The sequence below is a fragment of the Salvelinus alpinus genome, chromosome 6 (genome assembly GCF_045679555.1).
Source record: "Salvelinus alpinus chromosome 6, SLU_Salpinus.1, whole genome shotgun sequence".
NCBI classification, from domain to species: domain Eukaryota; kingdom Metazoa; phylum Chordata; class Actinopteri; order Salmoniformes; family Salmonidae; genus Salvelinus; species Salvelinus alpinus.
In genome coordinates, this window is record NC_092091.1 from 48,681,184 (window position 1) to 48,702,978 (window position 21,795).

At 42.1% G+C, this 21,795-nt stretch overlaps 1 protein-coding gene across 1 annotated transcript in view; it reads right to left on the bottom strand.

Annotated features, from left to right (window-relative positions):
• Positions 1 to 21,232, bottom strand: part of LOC139577584 (insulin receptor-like) — a 118,114-nt gene extending 96,882 nt beyond the window's left edge. The window contains exon 1 of the mRNA XM_071404700.1: positions 19,832 to 21,232. Coding sequence (XP_071260801.1) covers positions 19,832 to 19,910 — 79 coding nt within the window. The 5' untranslated portion in view covers positions 19,911 to 21,232. The remainder of the gene's footprint in view (positions 1 to 19,831) is intronic.
• Between the last annotated feature and the right edge of the window lie 563 nt (positions 21,233 to 21,795).

A 21,795-nucleotide genomic window follows, 5' to 3' on the forward strand; every position in this document is an offset into this window, starting at 1 on the left:
GAAACTAAATGAGGTATGCAATACCTTGCAATACATATGTCACCAAATATTCCAGTGCAAAGACTATTCTCTAAAGAGAATTAGGGGAATTCAAAGACCCCGTAGGAAAACATGCCTGTTACATGTTCAGTACACTCAGTGACAATAAGAACCTCAGACAGAAAAAAAAATACCTTGGCCTACATGACCCCTGACCCATTACCTCTATAGGGTCTCTTGAAAGTTAAAAGTAAAAAAAAAAAATGTGGCTATAGACTTGGATTCTAATCCTACACCCACACAGGTACTCTAATGAATTCTGTATGAAAAACCCTCTGTGTCTGCATAGTCTCAATGAGTCTCACTGGGCGTTTCCTAACTCGACCAGCCCCTGACCTGACAGTCCTAACAGAGTTATCATTACGTTTAACCTGTTCAACTACCACCACCATTGGTGGGTCACTGTCCACAGTCGATGGGTAGTCAAGGTCAAGGGTTCTGTGACTGTTGCTGGAACTTGTGGCATCTTCAGAATGCCTTTCTTCCTCAGAGGGTTCGGACATTTCTTCTCCAAAGGTTACCTCTGACATGCTTGTGCCACCAGTGGCACCCTCAGAATGTGGTGAGTTCTGAGGGTCCCTCGCCAGTGGCCCATCTTCCAGCACATCTAGGGTCTCTTTTTCAGAGGGCTCCGACTGTGTTTCCTCCGAGGTCTGTTCTGATACCCACACACTAGTCCTCTCACCGATGTCCATTTCTGGTATATCATTCATGGATGAGTCCTCCATCTCCTCACTCGGATCCTCACGGTCTCCCGTATTAGGTGTCTCTAAGGAACTGAACCCAATAGAAAATCTTTGGAGGGAGCTGAAAGTCCGTATTGCCCAGCGACAGCCCCGAAACCTGAAGGATCTGGAGAAGGTCTGTATGGAGGAGTGGGCCAAAATCCCTGCTGCAGTGTGTGCAAACCTGGTCAAGAACTACAGGAAACGTATGATCTCTGTAATTGCAAACAAAGGTTTCTGTACCAAATATTAAGTTCTGCTTTTCTGATGTATCAAATACTTATGTCATGCAATAAAATGCAAATTAATTACTTAAAAATCATACAATGTGATTTTCTGGATTTTTGTTTTAGATTCCGTCTCTCACAGTTGAAGTGTACCTGTGATAAAAATTACAGACCTCTACATGCTTTGTAAGTAGGAAAACCTGCAAAATCGGCAGTGTATCAAATACTTGTTCTCCCCACTGTATATATATATATACACTGCTCAAAAAAATAAAGGGAACACTTAAACAACACAATGTAACTCCAAGTCAATCACACTTCTATGAAATCAAACTGTCCACTTAGGAAGCAACACTGATTGACAATAAATTTCACATGCTGTTGTGCAAATGGAATAGACAAAAGGTGGAAATTATAGGCAATTAGCAAGTCACCCCCAAAAAAGGAGTGATTCTGCAGGTGGTGACCACAGACAACTTCTCAGTTCCTATGCTTCCTGGCTGATGTTTTGGTCACTTTTGAATGCTGGCGGTGCTCTCACTCTAGTGGTAGCATGAGACGGAGTCTACAACCCACACAAGTGGCTCAGGTAGTGCAGTTCATCCAGGATGGCACATCAATGCGAGCTGTGGCAAAAAGGTTTGCTGTGTCTGTCAGCGTAGTGTCCAGAGCATGGAGGCGCTACCAGGAGACAGGCCAGTACATCAGGAGACGTGGAGGAGGCCGTAGGAGGGCAACAACCCAGCAGCAGGACCGCTACCTCCGCCTTTGTGCAAGGAGGTGCACTGCCAGAGCCCTGCAAAATGACCTCCAGCAGGCCACAAATGTGCATATGTCAGCATATGGTCTCACAAGGGGTCTGAGGATCTCATCTCGGTGCCTAATGGCAGTCAGGCTACCTCTGGCGAGCACACGGAGGGCTGTGCGGCCCCACAAAGAAATGCCACCCCACACCATGACTGACCAACCGCCAAACCGGTCATGCTGGAGGATGTTGCAGGCAGCAGAACATTCTCCACGGCGTCTCCAGACTCTGTCACATGTGCTCAGTGTGAACCTGCTTTCATCTGTGAAGAGCACAGGGCGCCAGTGGCGAATTTGCCAATCTTGGTGTTCTCTGGCAAATGCCAAACGTCCTGCACGGTGCTGGGCTGTAAGCACAACCCCCACCTGTGGACGTCGGGCCCTCATACCACCCTCATGGAGTCTGTTTCTGACCGTTTGAGCAGACACATGCACATTTGTGGCCTGCTGGAGGTCATTTTGCAGGGCTCTGGCAGTGCACCTCCTTGCACAAAGGCGGAGGTAGCGGTCCTGCTGCTGGGTTGTTGCCCTCCTACGGCCTCCTCCACGTCTCCTGATGTACTGGCCTGTCTCCTGGTAGCGCCTCCATGCTCTGGACACTACGCTGACAGACACAGCAAACCTTTTTGCCACAGCTCGCATTGATGTGCCATCCTGGATGAACTGCACTACCTGAGCCACTTGTGTGGGTTGTAGACTCCGTCTCATGCTACCACTAGAGTGAGAGCACCGCCAGCATTCAAAAGTGACCAAAACATCAGCCAGGAAGCATAGGAACTGAGAAGTTGTCTGTGGTCACCACCTGCAGAATCACTCCTTTTTTGGGGGTGTCTTGCTAATTGCCTATAATTTCCACCTTTTGTCTATTCCATTTGCACAACAGCATGTGAAATTTATTGTCAATCAGTGTTGCTTCCTAAGTGGACAGTTTGATTTCACAGAAGTGTGATTGACTTGGAGTTACATTGTGTTGTTTAAGTGTTCCCTTTATTTTTTTGAGCAGTGTATATATATATACATACATACATACACACACACATGCTGTGTCACACTTACAGGCAATATAATTTCTCCCCGTGGGCATATAATATTAAAACATTGCAGCCTATGGAGGCACATCCAAAACTGGACCTGCATGGCTAAAATAAAGTGGGCATGTCTACAATGCATGCTTGGTGTTTAATCAAATAAAACAAAATGGTAAAAAAACAGTTTCTGTTTGTAAATACAAAGTATACAGGCACCAAAAGCACATTAGGCTACTCTTGTTCCATTCACATATGGGCAACATGCGTCATGGCTGGATAGGCTGCGTTTCCACTGTCAAAATTCATGCCATAACCAACTGCGTTACCGCTAAAACCAGCTTTTGGTTGGTCTTAAATATCCCTTCCAGTCTGCCTGAAATTTGCACTTCGGATCATGTTTTTAAGGATACACTTAAAATATATCCAACCCCTCCCATCTGAGCGCAAGAATGCTGATGTTAGACAGGTAAATTTACAAACCTGGGGTTAGGGCTGGAAACTGCCAGTGCGCCTGTTTATACATGACGAAATTGCAAACTAATGTGCGTTTGACACTAGTAATATTGTCAATTGCCATAGAAAAATAAGTGTGACGAATATTTCTTTGCTGCTTTTACAAGAACAAGGGACCCGACGCGGGGAAGAGAGGAGGAGAGTGAGAAGGCAAGGGGACATCAACAAGTGTACAATAATTAACAATAGTGTTAAACAGTATTATAAACCATGGTTAAATTCTCCTGCTGGAACAGAGCCAAGCACAACATGAGCCGTGGCTTTGGCATGCTGTAGTATTTTGACTGAGCGCACACACCCTCTTCTGCAGCTAGCTGTCTGCCGCGAGCATGTAACAGCTTACACAGGCAGGAGGAAAGCTGGAGAGGCGGCTCTATGTATGTCGGTCTTTGTCTGCTTCTGCAGTGCAGGGTCTCTACCTGCAAACAGGTGGAGGATTCCATTACCGGTAGCCTGTATCGATTACCCTTTTCAGACAATGGAATGGCCCGCCTTGAAAGCGCCTCGGCTACGGCATGTTTGTTTGTCTGATATACATCTTTCAAACCAAAACATCTTTCTTTATATATGAAAAAGGTATTGCCAGCGACAAAGCCTCTACTTTGAGGCTAGAATGAGTATAGACACTACATATTATTAGTTCATTTTAGTATACTGTAAAAGAATGATATCCTTTCAGTTGAGCATACTAGCGCTACACCCGTCTACCGGAAGTTGATGCTGTTGCTACGCAACCTCTTGCTAGCTTGTTAGCATAACAAATTACTAGCTAGACATCTTACGACTTCAGGTGTGTTCGTGAATGCAATCTGGAGTCCTGGAGTGCGCTCTGAGCGTTCGTAAATTCAGAGCATTGTCAGATTATCTTCAGAGCCGAGAAGTTTTTAAAATTATTATTATTTAACTAGGTAAGTCAGTTAAGAACAAATTCTTATTTACACTGACGGCCTAGGAACAGTGGGTTAACTGCCTTGTTCAGGGGCAGAATAACAGATTTTTACCTTGTCAGCTCAGGGATTCGGTATAGCAACCTTTTGGTTACTAGCCCAACATTCTAACCACTAGGCTACTTGCCGCACTGCAGAGGGTTGATCCGAGCATTCTGACCACCCAACGTTGGCTAGCTTGCAAGCTACTGCCAGACACAGATGAGAGAACACTATCGTTGGGTAGTTATAGTTAGATAGTTAATATACTGGCAAGTTCAACGTATTAGTAGCCAACTAACGTTAGGTAGCTAGCTAACATACTGCTGTAATGATATGCTGTTCGTAAGGATAGCGTAGCTAACAAATTGTCAGCGAACATAATGTGTAACATTATTACTTTACTCAACATTTGTTATAATTAGTTAAAGCAATGAATTTGAATGCCCTCTCGTCGGCTGCATATTTTCCAAAATTTTCTTCAAATCTGAAAATGTGAATACATGCCCATTTTAGGAAGAATTGCAGTATGGGCACTTAACTTCTCTTGGATAGGGGGCGGCATTTTCACGTTGGATGAAAAGCGTGCCCAGAGTAAACTGCCTCCTACTCTGTTTCTACTAGTTTCTAAAACTGTTTGAATCATGTCTGTGAGTATAACAGAACTCATATGGCAGGCAAAAACCTGAGAAAAAATCCAAACAGGAAGTGAGAATTCTGAGACTGGTCAATGTTCAACTCATCGCCTATTCAATTCCCTGTAAGATATGGATCTGTTTGCACTTCCTACGCCTTGCACTGGATGTCAACAGTCTGTAGAACGTGGAATGAAGCCTCTAGTGTGATGTGGGGCCGGATGGGAGGTGTTTCAGTCATTGGTCTGGCAGAATGCCAGTTCCTGGTCACGCGCGTTACAAACGATATCGTCTTGCTTTCCATAACTTCTAGAGACACAAAGGAATTCTCCGGTTGGAACGTTATTGGATAGTTATGATAACAACATCCTGAAGATTGATTCTCTACTTAGTTTGACCAGTTTATTCAACCTGTTATATAACTTTTTGAAGTTTGTCTGAGGTCGCCTGCATCTGCGCGAGCGTTTGGACATGTGCACTAAACATGCTAGCAAAAGTAGCTACTTAGACATAAGTAATGGACATTATCTAACAAAACAACGATTTATTGTGGAACTAGGATTCCTGGGAGTGCATTCTGATGAAGATTATCAAAGGTAAGGGAATATTTATGATGTAATTTCGTACTTCTGTTGACTCCAACATGGCGGAGAAATTTTATTTTTGAGCACCGTCTCAGATTATTGCATGGTGTGCTTTTTACGTAACGTTTTTTTGAAATCTGACACAGCGGTTGCATTAAGAACAAGTGTATCTTTAATTCTATGTAAAACATGTATCTTTCATCAGAGTTGATGAGTATTTCTGTTATTTGACGTGGCTCTCTGCAATTTCTCCGGATATTTTGGAGGCATTTCTGAACATGGCGCCAATGTAAACCGAGATTTGTGGATATAAATATGCACATTATCGAACAACACATAAATGTATTGTGTAACATGATGTTCTATGAGTGTCATGATGAAGATCATCAAAGGTTAGTGATGAAATGTATCTCTATTTCTGCTTTTTGTGAATACTATCTTTTGCTGGGAAAATGGCTGTTTTTCTGTGGCTATGTACTGAGCTAACATAATCGTTTGGTGTGCTTTCGCCGTAAATCCTTTTTGAAATCAGACATGTTGGCTAGATTCACAACATGTGTAGCTTTAATTTGGTGTCTTTCATGTGTGATTTCATGAAAGATTGATTTTTATAGTAATATATTTGAATTTGGCGCGCTACATTTTTTCTGGCTTTTGGCCAAGTGGGACGCTACCGTCCCACAAATCCCAGAGGAGTTAACTGACTTGCCTAGTTAAATAAAAATGTGCTTAAGTTTTTTTTTTTTTATGATCATAAAAAATAAAATAAAAACATTACTACTTTAATGGTTGTAGCCATCAACTGTCCCATTAACTTCTCTAGGATAGGGGGCAGCATTTTCACTTTTGGATAAATAGCGTGCCCAATTTCAACTTCCTCCTACTCATCCCCAGAATATAAGATATGCATATTATAAGTAGATTTGGATAGAAAACACTGAAGTTTCTAAAACTGTTTGAATCATGTCTGTGAGTATCACAGAACTTATGTAGCATGCAAAACCCCGAGGACTAACCATTCAGATTTTTTTTTTTTTGAGGTCACCAATGAGTTTAATGAGTTTATTGGGATACTAGATTTCTAATCAACCTGTTTGCAGTTCCTACCGCTTCCACTGGATGTCACGAGTCTTTGGAAATAGGTTGAGGTTATTCCTTTGTGCAATGAAGAATAACGGCCATCTGGAATCAGTGTAACGTTATGTGTACTGTTTGAGAGTTGCGCAAGACTAGAAAAGTATCGTTAGTATGTTGTCATCCTGTATTGAAAACAGATAGACCGTCTTCAATTTGATCGATTATTAACGTTTACAAATACCGTAATTATTACAAAAGTAGTTTGAAATGTTTTGGCAAAGTTTTGAGGTCATTTTTTAGATATTTTGTAGTGACGTTGCGCAAATTGGAAGCAGTTTTTTTTTCTGGATCAAACGCGCCAAATAAATGGACATTTTGGACATATATGGACGGAATTAATCGAACAAAAGGACAATTTGTGATGTTTATGGGACATATTGGAGTGCCAACAAAAGAAATTCGTCAAAGCTAAGGCATGATTTATATTTTATTTCTGCGTTTTGTGTTGCGCCTGCAGGGTTGAAATATGCTACACTCTTTGTTTACTGTTGTGCTATCATCAGATAATAGCATCTTATGCTTTCGCCGAAAAGCCTTTTTGAAATCTGACATGTTGGCTGGATTCACAACGAGTGTAGCTTTAATTTGGTATCTTACATGTGTGATTTAATGAAAGTTTGATTTTATATAATCGCGTCCCACATATCCCAGAGGTTAACAAATTACCCATATTAGCAGACGTCTCATTTCAAACTTAACATCTCTAGTATAGACGACTTATCGTCATGAACGTCACGCATGCGATAAGTGACCGGTATGATCATTGTCGATAATGTTTGGTTTATTGTTCCAGCTTTACCGTAGCAGGACATCGACGGAGACTGGGTGAGGAGACAGACAGCCCTGTGTTTGTCTAATTAAACCACCTTCAGAGGACTCCTGAATGGCGCAGCGGTCTAAGGTACTGCATCGTGGTGCTAAAGGCGTCACTAGAGACCCGGGTTCGATCCCAAGCTGTGTCGCAGCCGGCCGTGACCGGGAAACCCATGAGGCTGAGCACAATTGGGCCAGCATTTCCAAGGTTAGGGGTTGGGTTTGGCCGGCTGGGATGTCCTTGTCCCATCACACTCTAGCAACTCCTTGTGGCGGGCCGGGAGCCTACACGCTGACGCGGTGTTTCACCGACACATTGGTGAGGCTGGCTTCCGGGTTAAGCGAGCAGTGTGGCTTGGCAGGGTCGTGTTTCGGAGGACGCATGGTTCTCAACCTTTACCTCTACCGAGATCGTACGGGAGTTTCAGCGATGGGACAATTGGGGAGGAAAAAGGGTAAAAATAAAATTAAAAATAATACAGAATGACAAAGTAGTACACAATCACCCACAACAGGTTCCAATGTTAAGTTACTTAAAATAGCCTCCCGGGTGGCGCAGTGGTCTAGAGCACTGCATCGCAGTGCTATGCTGCGCCACCAGAGTCTGGGTTCGCGCCCAGGCTCTGTCGCAGCCGGCCGCGACCGGGAGGTCCGTGGGGCGACGCACAATTGGCTTAGCGTCGTCCGGGTTAGGGAGGGTTTGGCCGGTAGGGATATCCTTGTCTCATCGCGCTCCAGCGACTCCTGTGGCGGGCCGGGCGCAGTGCGCGCTAACCGAGGGGGCGGGTGCACGGTGTTTCCTCCGACACATTGGTGCGGCTGGCTTCCGGGTTGGAGGCGCGCTGTGTTAAGAAGCAGTGCGGCTAGGTTGGGTTGTGCTTCGGAGGACGCATGACTTTCGACCTTCGTCTCTCCCGAGCCCGTACGGGAGTTGTAGCGATGAGACAAGATAGTAATTACTAGCGATTGGATACCACGAAAAATTGGGGAGAAAAGGGGATAAAATTTATAAAATAAAAAATAAATAGAAAAAAAAGTTACTTAAAATATATCAAATGTTATTTTAGATCGAAATTGGCTTGTGAGTTGGCTTTTACAGAATCCTTTTAATTAAAATCAGGAATTTATTTACTTAGTGAATTCCTAATTAATACTCCCTTTCAAAGCATTTCAAATATTAAGACCAGGCAACTTGCAACAATTCTTGCATAGCCCATTAATTGTGTCAATGGGCTACATTAATTAACACTTTTTATTTTCACTGCCATGATCACCCCTTCCTCTAGCAGGATGCTCCTCTCCTGAGCGCTACCCAGCAGCACACGGCAAGCAGGCCAGCATGTCCACTTTTCAGTCATATGACAAACCTCAAAATACATTTAACCCATCAGGTACAGTTACAAGGCCAAACCAGTCCACAGTCCAGCCCTCCATGTCACCTACCGCTGCAACAACAGCAGCCTTGTATTGGACTCAGCCCTTTCTGTAGGCATGGCAAACCTGTTTGTGATTTCTGGTATATCATCAAAATAAATAAAGCATGTTTTTGGACTCATTCAGCAGTATTTACCAATACCATTGGAAATTAATGTTGAAAGAAAAAGTTATATTGCTAAGTTGAAAATGATGCTGTTAAAACATTTTGATAAATAGCCCAATGTCAAAACAGTTAACATGTCCAAATCAGGTGGATGCGCGGTTGAAACTACCATAACTGGGGGGAAAAACATGGAAACTGGGGATATTTTTACATCACTGGTTGCAGAAGACTGTCAACTAATGATACGGGGGTCACCAACAGAAAGAGAAAACGTGAAACTGGCGTCAATCATTTACGTATCGATTATCACATTGAAATCCAAAGCGTGATAGGGGGGAGATAAGGTTGTAGGTCCTGTTAAATCACAGCTAAAAAAAAAAAAAAGAATAATCTGGGAATAATGGTTAGACAACTTGTAGAAAACACCTTACTTTGAAGTGTTGCATCTTGATTCAAGTGGGTTTCCAATGTGTCAAGTGTATTTTTATGTTAATCACTTGTTTGGGGTGTATGTGCCGTTTCAACTAACACTATTCAAAGGCCAAACCGAATCCAATAATAATTCTTGCATCACTGGTTAGAAGAGAACCTGTTCAAGACCGTCATCTAAACTCTAGAATGTCGAAAGGAGATTCTGGGAAGCTGACGTAACAGGGCAGAAACAAAATCAGTTGCTTTGTCATTTAACTTCAACGAATCACAACCTAGCATTGGACATCAACACTGCCAAATGCGGGTACATTTTGGCATTGGAGGATAAGCGGTCCTTTTCACCAGCCACATTGGCAGTTGGTCAGGGCTCCACAGTAGCTTATCTATAACACTTTGTATTCAGGAAAAGCATTTCACTCACATTTCCGAATAAATGGAATTCATCTCCCAGTGTATGGTGGGAAGCAGACAACTAGGTTTTCCTCTAGGATTTTGCCTATGCTTAGCCCCATTCGGTTTCATTTTTATCCCGAAAAACTAATTTAACGATAACATGATGCAGTCAACACTATGCTTGAAAATATAGACAGTGGTACTCAGTAATCTGTGGTATTGGATATGCCCTTAACATAACACTCTGTATTCTGGACAAAAAGTTAAATTGCATTGCCACATTTTTTGCAGTAATACTTTAGTGCCTTGTTGCAAACCAGCCACCATGACAGACGTGAGTTGGGGAGGAGTGAGCACGGTGGGGCAGAGGTCAGGTCAGATGAAGTGAGGAAGAACAGATATCACTAAGGTTCTGTCTAGCAACAGAGATGCATTGGCTGTTCAGATGAGTAGGAGACACAGCATAGGAGAAAAAGTTAAATATGTTTGTTGGTTCAGCCCTCTGGGATGAATAAACTTGGTTTACGCTTTCATAATGTCCATCGAGTTCTTACTTTGATAATTAGAACCTAACAGAGTAAATAACATCACATTTACAGTTTATCAACAATGACATTTTTTACTACCTTAACCATGGCGAGTTAATATGGCTGGGAGAAGTATTGAGTAGCTTGGATGAATAAGGTGCCCAGAGTAAACTGTCTGCTACTCAGTCCCACAAGCTAAGATATGCATATTATTAGTATATTTGGATAGAAAACACTCTGAAGTTTCTAAAACTGTTTGAATGATGTCTGTGAGTAAAACAGAACTTATATGGCAGGCAAAAACCGGAGAAAAAATTCAACCAGGAAGTGGGAAATCTGAGGTTTGTAGGTTTTCAACTCATTGCCTATCGAAGATGCAGTGGGATATTGGTCACATTGCATTTCCTGAGGCTTCCATTAGATGTCAACAGTTTAGAACCTTGTTTGATGCTTCTACTGTGAAATGGGGTTAGGGTTAGAGGGGATTGAGTCAGAGGTCTGGCAGAGAGCCATGAGCTGACCATGCGCGTTCACGTGAGAGTTAGCTTGAGTTCCATTGCATTTCTACAGACAAAGGAATTCTCCGGTTGGAACATTATTGAAGATTTATGATAAAAACATCCTAAAGATTGATTCTATACATCGTTTGAAATGTTTCTACGGACTGTAACAGAACTTTTTGACTTTGTCTGCTCGCGCGTCATGAACCACAAAAGAGATATTTGGACATAAATTATGAACTTTATTGAACAAATCAAACATTTATTGTGGAACTGGGATTCCTGGGAGTGCATTGTGATGAAGATAATCAAAGGTAAGTGAATATTTATCATGCTATTTCTGACTTCTGTTGACTACACAACATGGTGGATATCTGTTTGGCTTGTTTTGGTCTCTGAGCAATGTACTCAGATTATTGCATGGTGTGCTTTTTCGGTAAAGCTTTTTTTTTAATCTGACACAGCGGTTGCATTAAAACAGCCATCACTAACATTGAGTGGCTGCTGCCAACATACTGACTCAAATCTCTAGCCACTTTAATAAAAAAAAAAATTGATTTAATAAATGTATCACTAGTCACTTTAAACAATGCCACTTTATATGTTTACATACCCTACATTACTCATCTCATATGGATATACTGTACTCTAGACCATCTACTGCATCTTGCCCATGCCATTCATATAAATCCATACATTTATATGTACATATTCATTCCTTTACACTTGTGTATAAGATAGTTGTTGTGAATCTGTTAGATATTACTGCACGGTCGGAACTAGAAGCACAAGCATTTCGCTACACTTGCATTATACATGATTAGCAGATGTTATGTGACCAATAAAAGTTGATTTACCTAGTCAGCTTGTGTTCTATGCGAGAGAAATATACAGAGACACATTCAAGTTACAAGTGCCATAGGGAAGAACGCTTGTCAGAATGCAGGTTGTCAATGCACAATAATGCTTGCGATCGTGGGGGAAAATAACCATTTTAAATGGGCTTTTTTTGGGGGGGGGGGGGGGGGGGTCTCAGCTTTCCGTTCCTATTTGATATATTTCTCAACTTTTAAATATGCGCGAATTGCACCATTTTAAACCTTTGGTTTTTAGCATCATGGTTAAGCATGTTATTGCTTCCAATTATATTTTAGATGGTGTCAGCATAATTTTATTTTAATTATTTTTGGGGTAGAATGTTATTTTAAGAAGTCTCAAGAACTGAGCTTCTCATTTTCTTTCTTTCATTGTGACAATAACAAATCATGAAAATGTCCGCAAGGGTTCAGATAAGCACTAGATTCCCTTTTTACCCCATCCTATTTATTGAATATCGGTTATCAGTGGAATTATCAGCCGATAGATATCTGTTAAGTCATAATGGGAGGAAGAGCTAGGGACTGACATTTCTGTGGCAGACTGGGAAGATAGCTTGGAGTATATCCACACATCGTCTCATACAAGTCAAGGTATTAAACAGATTACACTATTCCAAAACTAAGGTGCAAAGGATATTTCCTGACACATCCCATGCTGTGCAGGGTACACTACTCCACTGCCTTGCCATTTACTTTAACTTGAATGGTTATTGGTTTGGAATCGTTCGGATCCTCTGAAGTTGTGGAGATTAATTGACCCAGACCCGCTTCTGATCATCCTGGAAGTGTCTGAAACCTTAAACAGATTAACCAACCGCAAAAAACAACTAGTCTCTTAGTGTCGTTTCGGCAAAACAAATATGAATCTTGTTGTTTTGGAAAAGGAAGGAAGCTCCCTCTACCAAATTATGGCTTAGCAAATTGGCTAACACTGTACACAAAGAATTAGATATATTCTAAACAATAAATCAACATTTGATCAAATCTGGCAGCCTCTCCTCTCTTACTTGGACCATTCAGTGCTGTGAATTTGTACATTTTAACTATCTCAAATGTAATATTTTAATCTAACCTTGGGCAGCATGTGCCCTCATTCTGTATGTCTAATTTCGTATTATTTACTATGTACCTAGAACTATGGGTCTGCTCTTTTATGTTTAGGTAATTGCATACCTGTCTTTTCTACAAAATACCTATACACCATTCTTGTGGGTGTGTGTGTGTGTTCAATAAAAAATATTTGAACAAGAAACCAAGGTCTTTTCAAGAGAGGTAGAGAAACCAGGCCTATACCCCTATGTTGTATCTCCTCAAACAGTCAGTGATGTATAGCAGGAGTCAAAGGGCAGCTTGTATTTTTCCGTCTCAGGGCCATATCACTAGTGGACACTAGGGATGCAACGGTACACAGTGTTATTGAACCATAGGGGGCGTACCGAATGGTTCGATATGCACAAGTGAACCACAGAATTACGATATGCCTGTCATTTTCCTATAATTTCCGAAACTTGCTTCTTGCGCTGCAGACTACACGCCCATTATACATTCAGATCGACAGAACCAGACTCGCAGTTTGTGAACAGGCAAGGAAGGCAACTGCTTGGGGTCCCAGGCCATTAGGGGGGCTCCTGAGGGCTGACAAACTTTACTCCACAGCAATGTCTCAAATGTGGCAACAGCAGTGACCGCAACCCCCTAAACACCAATGGACGATTTGGAATGACATTCAGTAGGAAACCTCCTTAAAGGGGCCCCATGAAGAGGGGAAACGAAAAACAAATATTCGCTCAGCTCCAACTTGACAATAGCGAGCGCTAGCGAGACAGAGAAGCAAATTTGAAGAGGCATCGCCGTCTTTCAAATCGACTGTGTGGGAACATTTTGGATTCAGCGGTCAATACGATGACGAGGGTAAGAAGACCGTAAACAAACAAAGTACAGTCTGCAAGCATTGCCACTGTTGGCTACTCGAGTGGAAACAAACGTCACCATCACCCGGCCATATCCCTTGCAGGTGGCGCTGGAGCAAGGAGAGTCCACTCGTTAGCGAAAACAACAACCTCTTGCTGCTGCCGTCTAACAACAATTTGGGACAAATTCTGAAAAAGATACAGAAATAACGAAAGCGGCGGGAGAATTCAGAGCCAAAGATAAGCAACCCTTTTCGGCAGTTACTGACTCAGGAGTTCGTCACCTGATGAAGAAAATGTGCCCGCGTTACAATGTCCCCTCCCGCACACATTTCAGCAGCAAAGTCAATCTCAAACTATAAAACATCATGGAGAGAAATTGAAAAACGAATTAACAGACACCTCATCTAGCTCTCTACACTGATAGATGGACCTCCAGAGCAACTCAAAGCTACCTCACTGACGGTTCACCATGTACTAGACTGGGAGATGGAGAGCTACGTGATGCAAACTCGTCCCCTGTATGAGAGTCATACAAGCGCACACTTCTTAAATACAAGATACCGAAACCGTACTGTTACCCACAAACTGTGATACATACCGAACCGTGGGCCCAGTGTACCGTTGTGGGCCCAGTGTACCGTTGTATCCCTAGTGAACACTGAGTGAGGGGAAGAGCTCACTTACCACACACAAACCAGATTATAAATTGTGACAGCGAGAGGGGAGAGACTGAAAAGGGTACGTTGAGAGAGATAAAACCTGAAACATTTAGGAAAGGGAACGAGCCGTTAATTTATTTTACAGTGCATATTGCCTGCTTCCCCACAAACACCTTACAGACAAAGGACACGGAAAGCCTTTTGTTCACAACCCCTGAGATTACTATTGCCTGTTAGACTTAATCTGTGGCATTTGGCCATATTCTAATCTAATAGACAGAACACAAAAAAAAATACTTGTATAGAATACAGAATCAAAAAAGGTACAAAACGAAGGCCAGGGGAAACAACTTTTCATACAAACATTTGCATCGCTATGGCTTAAGGCTCTTTCATAAATCCCAGCTATGGGTTTGTATAAAATACATTTCACAGAACATGGTCTTCTTTTAGAATGCCATCAAACGGAATGTTTTTCTGCAGAAAATGACCTTATGTACAGTACAGTACATTCGGAAAGTACTCATGCCCCTTAACATGCAAGTTATGTCACAGCCTTATTCTAAAACTAATTTTTTTAAAGTCTCTCTTCAATCTATAATAACAAAGCAAAACATGTTTATATACATTTTAGCAAATTGATATAATAAAACTACTTTGATACCACATTTACATACAGTTGAACTCAGAAGTTTACATACACCTTAGCCAAATACATTTAAACTCAGTTTCACAATTCCAGACAATAAATCCTAGTAAAATGTCCACATCCTAGGTCAGTTAGGATCAACACATGATTTTAAGAATGTGAAATGTCAGAATAGGAGAGAGAATGATTAATTTCAGCTTTTCTTTCATCATATTCCCAGTTGGTCAGAAGTTTACATACACTCAATTAGTATTTGGTAGCATTGCATTTAAATTGTTTACCTTGGGTCAAACGTTTCAGGTAGCCTTCCACAAGCTTCCCAGAATTAGTTGGGTGAATGTTGGCCCATTCCGCCTGACAGAGCTGGTGTAACTGCGTCAGGTTTGTAGGCCTCCTTGCTCGCACGCGCTTTTTCAGTTCTGCATACAAATTTTCTATAGGATTGAGGTCCGGGCTTTGTGATGGCCACTCCAATATGGCCACTCCTTGACTTTGTTGTCCTTAAGCCATTTTGCCACAGCTTTGGAAGTATGCTTGGGGTCATTGTCCATTTGGAAGACCTATTTCCGACCAAGCTTTAACTTCCTGACTGATGTCTTGAGATGTTGCTTCAAAATCTCCACATAATTCCATCTTTTTTGTGAAGTGAACCAGTCCCTCCTGCAGCAAAGCAACCCCACAACATAATGCTGCCACCCCCGTGCTTCACGGATGGGATGGTGTTCTTCAGCGTGCAAGCATCCCCCTTTTTCCTCCAAACATAACGAGGGTCATTATGGCCAAACAGTTCTATTTTTCTTTCATCAGACCAGAGGACATCTCTCCAAAAAGTACGATCTTTGTCCCCTTGTGCAGTTGCAGACCGTAGTCTGGCTTTTTTAATGGAGGTTTTAGAGCAGTGGCTTCTTCCTTGTTGAGCGGCCTTCCAGGTTATGTCGATATAGGACTCGTTTTACTGTGGATATCAGATACTTTTGTACCCGTTTTCTCCAGCATCTTCACAAGGTCCTTTGCTGTTGTTCTGGGATTGATTTGCAGTTTTTGCACCAAAGTATGTTCATGTCTAGGAGAGAGAACACGCCTCCTTCCTGAGCGGTATGACGGCTGCGTGGGCTCATGGTGTTTATACTTGCGTACTATTGTTTGTACAGATGAACGTGGAACCTTCATGTGTTTGGAAATTGCTCTAAAGGATGAACCAGACTTGGAGGTCTACAATTTTTTTCTGAGGTCTTGGCTGATTTCTTTTGATTTTCCCATGATGTCAAGCAAAGAGGCCCTGAGTTTGAAGGTAGGCCTTGAAATACATCCACAGGTACACCTTCAATTGACTCAAATTATGTCAATTAGCCTATCAGAAGCTTCTAAAGCCATGACACCATTTTCTGGAATTTTCTACGCTGTTTAAAGGCACAGTCAACTTAGTGTATGTAAACTTCTGACCCACTGGAATTGTGATACAGTGAATTATAAGTGAAATAACCTGTCTGTAAAAAACTGTTGGAAAAGTGACTTGAGTCAAGCACAAAGTAGATGTCCTAACCGACTTGCCAAAACTATAGTTTGTTGACAAGAAATTTGGGGAGCGGTTGAAAAAACAAGTTAATGACTCCAACCTAAGTGTATGTAAACTTCCGACTTCAACTAAGTATTCAGACCCTTTACTCAGTACTTTGTTCTAGCACCTTTGGCAGTGATTACAGCCTCAACTATTCTTGAGTATGACACTACAAGCTTGGCACACCTGTATTTGGAGAGTTTCTCCCATTCTTCTCTGCAGATCCTCTCAAGCTCTGTCAGGTTGGATGGGGAGCGTCGCTGCACAGCTATTCTCAGGTCTCTCCAGAGATGTTCGATCGGATTCAAGTCCGTGCTCTGGCTTGGCCACAAGGACATTCAGAGACTTGTCCCAAAGCCACTCATGCATTGTTGTGGCTGTATGCTTAGGGTCGTTGTCCTGTCGGAAGGTGAACCTATGTCCCAGTCGGAGGTCTTGAGCAGGTTTTCATCAAGGATCTCTCTGTTCTTTGCGCCATTCATCTTCACCTCAATCCCGACTAGTCTCCCAGTCTCTGCAGCTGAAACACAACCCAACAGCATTATGCTGCCACCACCATGCTTCACCAGGGATGGTGCCAGGTGTCCTCCAGACGTTCTGGCCAAGGAGGTCAATCTTGGGGGCCTCCCGAGTGGCACAGCGGTCCAAGGCACTGCATTGCAGTGCTTGAGGTATTACTACAGCCCCGGGTTCGAGCCCAGGCTGGGTCACAACCGGCCATGACCGCGAGACCCATGAGGCGGCTCACAATTGGCCCAGCGTCGTCCGGGTTAGGGGATTTCCCATAGCAACTCCTTGTGGTGGGCCGGGTGCCTGCAAGCTGACTCGGTCAACAGTGTTTCCTCCGACACATTGGTGCGGCTGGCTTCCGGGTTAAACGAGCAGTGTGTCAAGAAGCAATGCGGCTTGGCAGGGTCATGTTTCGGAGGACGTATGGCTCTCCACCTGCGCCTCTCCCGAGTCTGTAGTGGACTCGGGAGAGGCGCAGGGGACATGGGACAAGACTAACTACCAATTGGATACCACGAATTTGGGGAAAAAGGGGGGGGGGTAATAAAAAATTCCTGGCCGCTGAAAATGTCCCAGTGGCCTGCATACTCACCAGACATGTCACACATTAAGCATGTTTGGGATGCTCTGGATCGACAGTGTTCCAGTTCCAGCCAATATTCACACAACCATTGGAGAGGTGGACCACATTCCACAATCAACAGCCTGATCAACTCTATGCGAAGGAGATGTGTCGCATTGCATGAGGTAAATGGTGGTCACACCCGATACTGATTGGTTCTGACCCATGCCCATAACTTTTTTTTAAGGTACATGTGACGAACAGATGCATATCTGTATACCCAGTCATGTGAAATCCATAAATTTCGGGCCAAATTAATTTCAATTGACTGATTTCCAAATATGAACTGTAACACAGTAAAATCTTTGAAATTGCAGCATTTATATATTTTTTTACCTTTTATTTAACTAGGCAAGTCAGTTAAGAACAAATTCTTATTTACAATGACGGCCTATCGGGAACAGTGGGTTAAGGGGCAGAACGACGGATTTTTACCTTGTCGGCTTGGGGATTCGATCCAGCAACCTTTTGGCTACTGGCCCAACGCTCTAACAACTAGGCTACCTGCCGCCTCTTGTATTTACAATGATGGCCTACCCCGGCCAAACCCGGACTACGCTGGACCAATTGTGCGCCGCCCTATGGGACTCCCAATCCCAGCCGGATGTGATACAGATGCTTTCACTTCATGTGGCCATAACTGCCTGCTAGTTATTTCCCTAAGGTTTACAAACCGCCTCATATGTTCTAGATAGAGCGTTCTAGACATGTGTCAGCTTTACAAGGAAGCAAACAGAGCATAATTCTGACAGTCTTGTAGCAAGAGAAATATGCAAAGACTGTAAATTAGACATTTTCATTTTGCAAAATTCAGTGCAGCACAAAATTGCCACAGCCAAGTCTGAAAATAGCTACTCCAGATCCACTCATCTAGAAAATATTCCATATTGCTAGAAAATAAATTTGTAGTGTAGATTAAATAAAATGTATGGAATAGCACCTTATCTTGTACCAGGTCTTCATAATATGCATGGCTCCGGGTCATGCTAACATAGGGGAGGATTATCAAGACAATCATATTGTGTGCTGTGAAATTATTTAATCCTGATCTGAAAATGTGTGGATCAAAACACAGGGAGTGTGGGGTTTATATTTCTCTCAGAAGTGGATAGCTCAAATAAAGCTATGTGTTAAAGACTAGGCCAGCAACGATCAATAAACTGCAAATGTAGCTACAAGCCACAATTTAAAAACACTGACTTGCCTTGTTTTTCCATACAAAATGTCCCGCATGACAAAAGGAATAAAATGTCTCATAACACAAGGAATAGGATATACAGCTATAATCTTGTTTTGTTTCTCCCATTTCAATACTACTCTGTAGTAAACATCCTCACAGTAATTGTCTGGCACATGGTGAAATGAGACGGTGTGAATGTCAACGTTATTTTTGGCATGTATTTTGAGGGATGGACAAGCGTAAACAATATCTAGCTACGCAGCTAACCCATATAGTTGTTTTGGCGTTTGGGAGCGATGTGAACAATCGATGTTAGCTAGAAAGCTATATAAACACCGTAGTCAATAACTAGATAGGGTTTTGCTCGCCTATAACGTTACCTCCCGTAAATAATTCCATGGAACGCACAACATCCATACGGCTCGCGATAGTTAATTAGCGTCATACCAGAAAACCTCATTCTTCAATCGCTAAAGTTGACAAGAGCAAACCCACAATGTAGGCTAAACCTAGAATTTATGTGGTTTTCAGGGACCTTAACGATGGCTAAATGCATTTACATGTCCTGCTACAACGAGACTGTGTAGTAAGTCGCCACGAAGAGGCCTGCCTATTTGTGCAAGCGAATCCTGCAACTTCCAGTTTAGATTCGCTGTAAAAGACCACCATAGTCCAGTAACAGGAGCTAATCTGGCCCTCCGGTTAACGCATCCACGCCAGGCCTCAATAATATATTTTTAAGAGGCGGCGGTGGGTATTCTGTAATAACTTTGCAAGCAAATATTAGTAACATAGGGTGGAAATGTGTTTCCCATAGTTAAGGTAAAATTGTGTCGTGGCAAAATGGTGAAACAACCATATTGTTCAAGTGACCACTGCAAATAATCCTTTACTTACGAATCAAGGAAAACTCATTTTCCATAAATTCATTTTAAAATGTTGTGCAGAAAGAAATGTAAAACAAATAATGCGTTAGTAGAATGATGTGGCGTGTATAGTCAGCAACATAACATTGCATTACAACTATAGCTTTACTTACTTTCTCCATTTGTTAGGACACACTGGCATCCAATGTAGATAAAAGTAACCAAAACAACCGCTGAGGTCCCAAGCCGCATTGTGACTTCGATTGTGTTCTCTGTGTGTTTTGAAGATATCCAAAGTTCGTTTAGGAAATCCAATAACAAAAAAAAAGTTTTCAAAAGGTGAAGATAAATCAAGCTAGCTAGTCCAGTTAGCCCCCCTAAAAAGGGGCCAGGGGTCCAACGTGGTTGTATCTTAATTAACAGCAATATCTTCAGCTAACTTTGTGATTTCGGTTCTCCCTGAAAAAAAGTACCACTAAATAGCGTGATCGTGTGTTCTGGCGACACATTTGCGAATAAAAAGAGTCATTTCCCACAATTGTATGGGATAGTTCACTTTATTATGTTAGATTTTTTTTTAAGTATTCCGATTCGAGAAAAAATAAATCCCACACCGCTAACGTTAGCTAAACTAGTAAGTAACTAGCCACGGCCTCATTCCACGATAAACGAGGTTCCACTGTTGAAAGGCACCCAGAGACAGTATTTTCGTATTATAAAGAAATTCTTTAAGATGAATGTTTGATAATTTAGAAATCTGGGTGTCTTCTTTCCAAAAATCCAGTTATGTAGCCGAACTTCTATAGACCCAATAAGCTAGCTAACGTTGGCTACCTTGCTGTAATCCACAGGTCGCTGAGTGTTTCATGCACTTCCAAGTATTGCACTTCTTCGCCGTATCACAGGAAAACACCTAGTTTTAAAACGTGAGAAGAAAAATGTGAACACATCCCATGAACTTTGGATACGTGCAGGAAAAACGTGGATATATTTTAACGACCTTCCTCTGAACTGATTCAGTCGCTACAGCCAGCCCATGACAACATGAAAACACCCCCCACCACCCCAAAAAAAAATGGATCCAGCGAACGTTACGTTTAGCCACTAAACAAATAGCCCCGCGTTTCCAGCACATTGCTAAAAAGTGTGAGAACTCCCTTCTTCAGATTATCTGGCAAAACAGCTAATATAAATACGACGCTTCAAAACCGGCAATTAAATCAAGTAAATAACCGCTGTCAGAATCAGGAATATGAGGTAAACAAACTTAATGGCATAATAAACTGCTATGTGGGGAAAAACTTCGATTATCGTATACAGCACCTCTCAGGTTCCCACCTTTTCTTCTCTGTCTATTCACCAGTAAACAACTACCAGTCAGCTGGGGCAGATAGGGTATGTAGGAAAACACGGACTGGTGAAACGGTGCGCACAACTAGCAATGTGTGGATTGCAGTGTATAGCATTATACAAAACCAACAGTCTAACAAAATTGTGTTTGTATGGAAGCCCATTCTCGCCCCCATTTGTTTTTTAAAGGGCGGCTGAATTTCCCGATTTGGCCTCGTTTTAGATTCGGTTCATCCATGCTAGCGGCCATGACATAGAGATAGATAGAGGACTCATAATGGATATAAACAATTTTAGCATGGACATTGCCATTGAAAGTTTCACTATACTTCCACCATTTTAAAGTAGTCAACTGGGTGGGGATTCCAATGGATTGTTGCCTCAATGGTGCTGCCTATGCTGTCACAGACGCTATAATGTTGCAGATTTAAAGATGAGTCCTGTCTATCTCTATGGGCCATGACTGAATTCAAACATGAGTTGGTTGTGGTTTGATGTGGGTGTCTCGTCTATGTGTGTGTTCGCAGGTGGGAAGAGTTAGAGAAATCATTTTGCCAATTAGCTTCTGGCAAAATTGGTTTGACTTTGGATAGCCTATCTCCGGGGCTAGTTCGGGACCATCAATAATTATACAATGGAAATTAGACAATATTTTGATGTTGCACACCTTTTAGTTTTTATCATTAAATGCTTTCAATATTTGAATATGAATTTCTACAATTTATAGTTGGTTTGAGGTTTTTAAGTAATTGAAATTTGGAGCTATTGGAATTTTAACATATTGTCA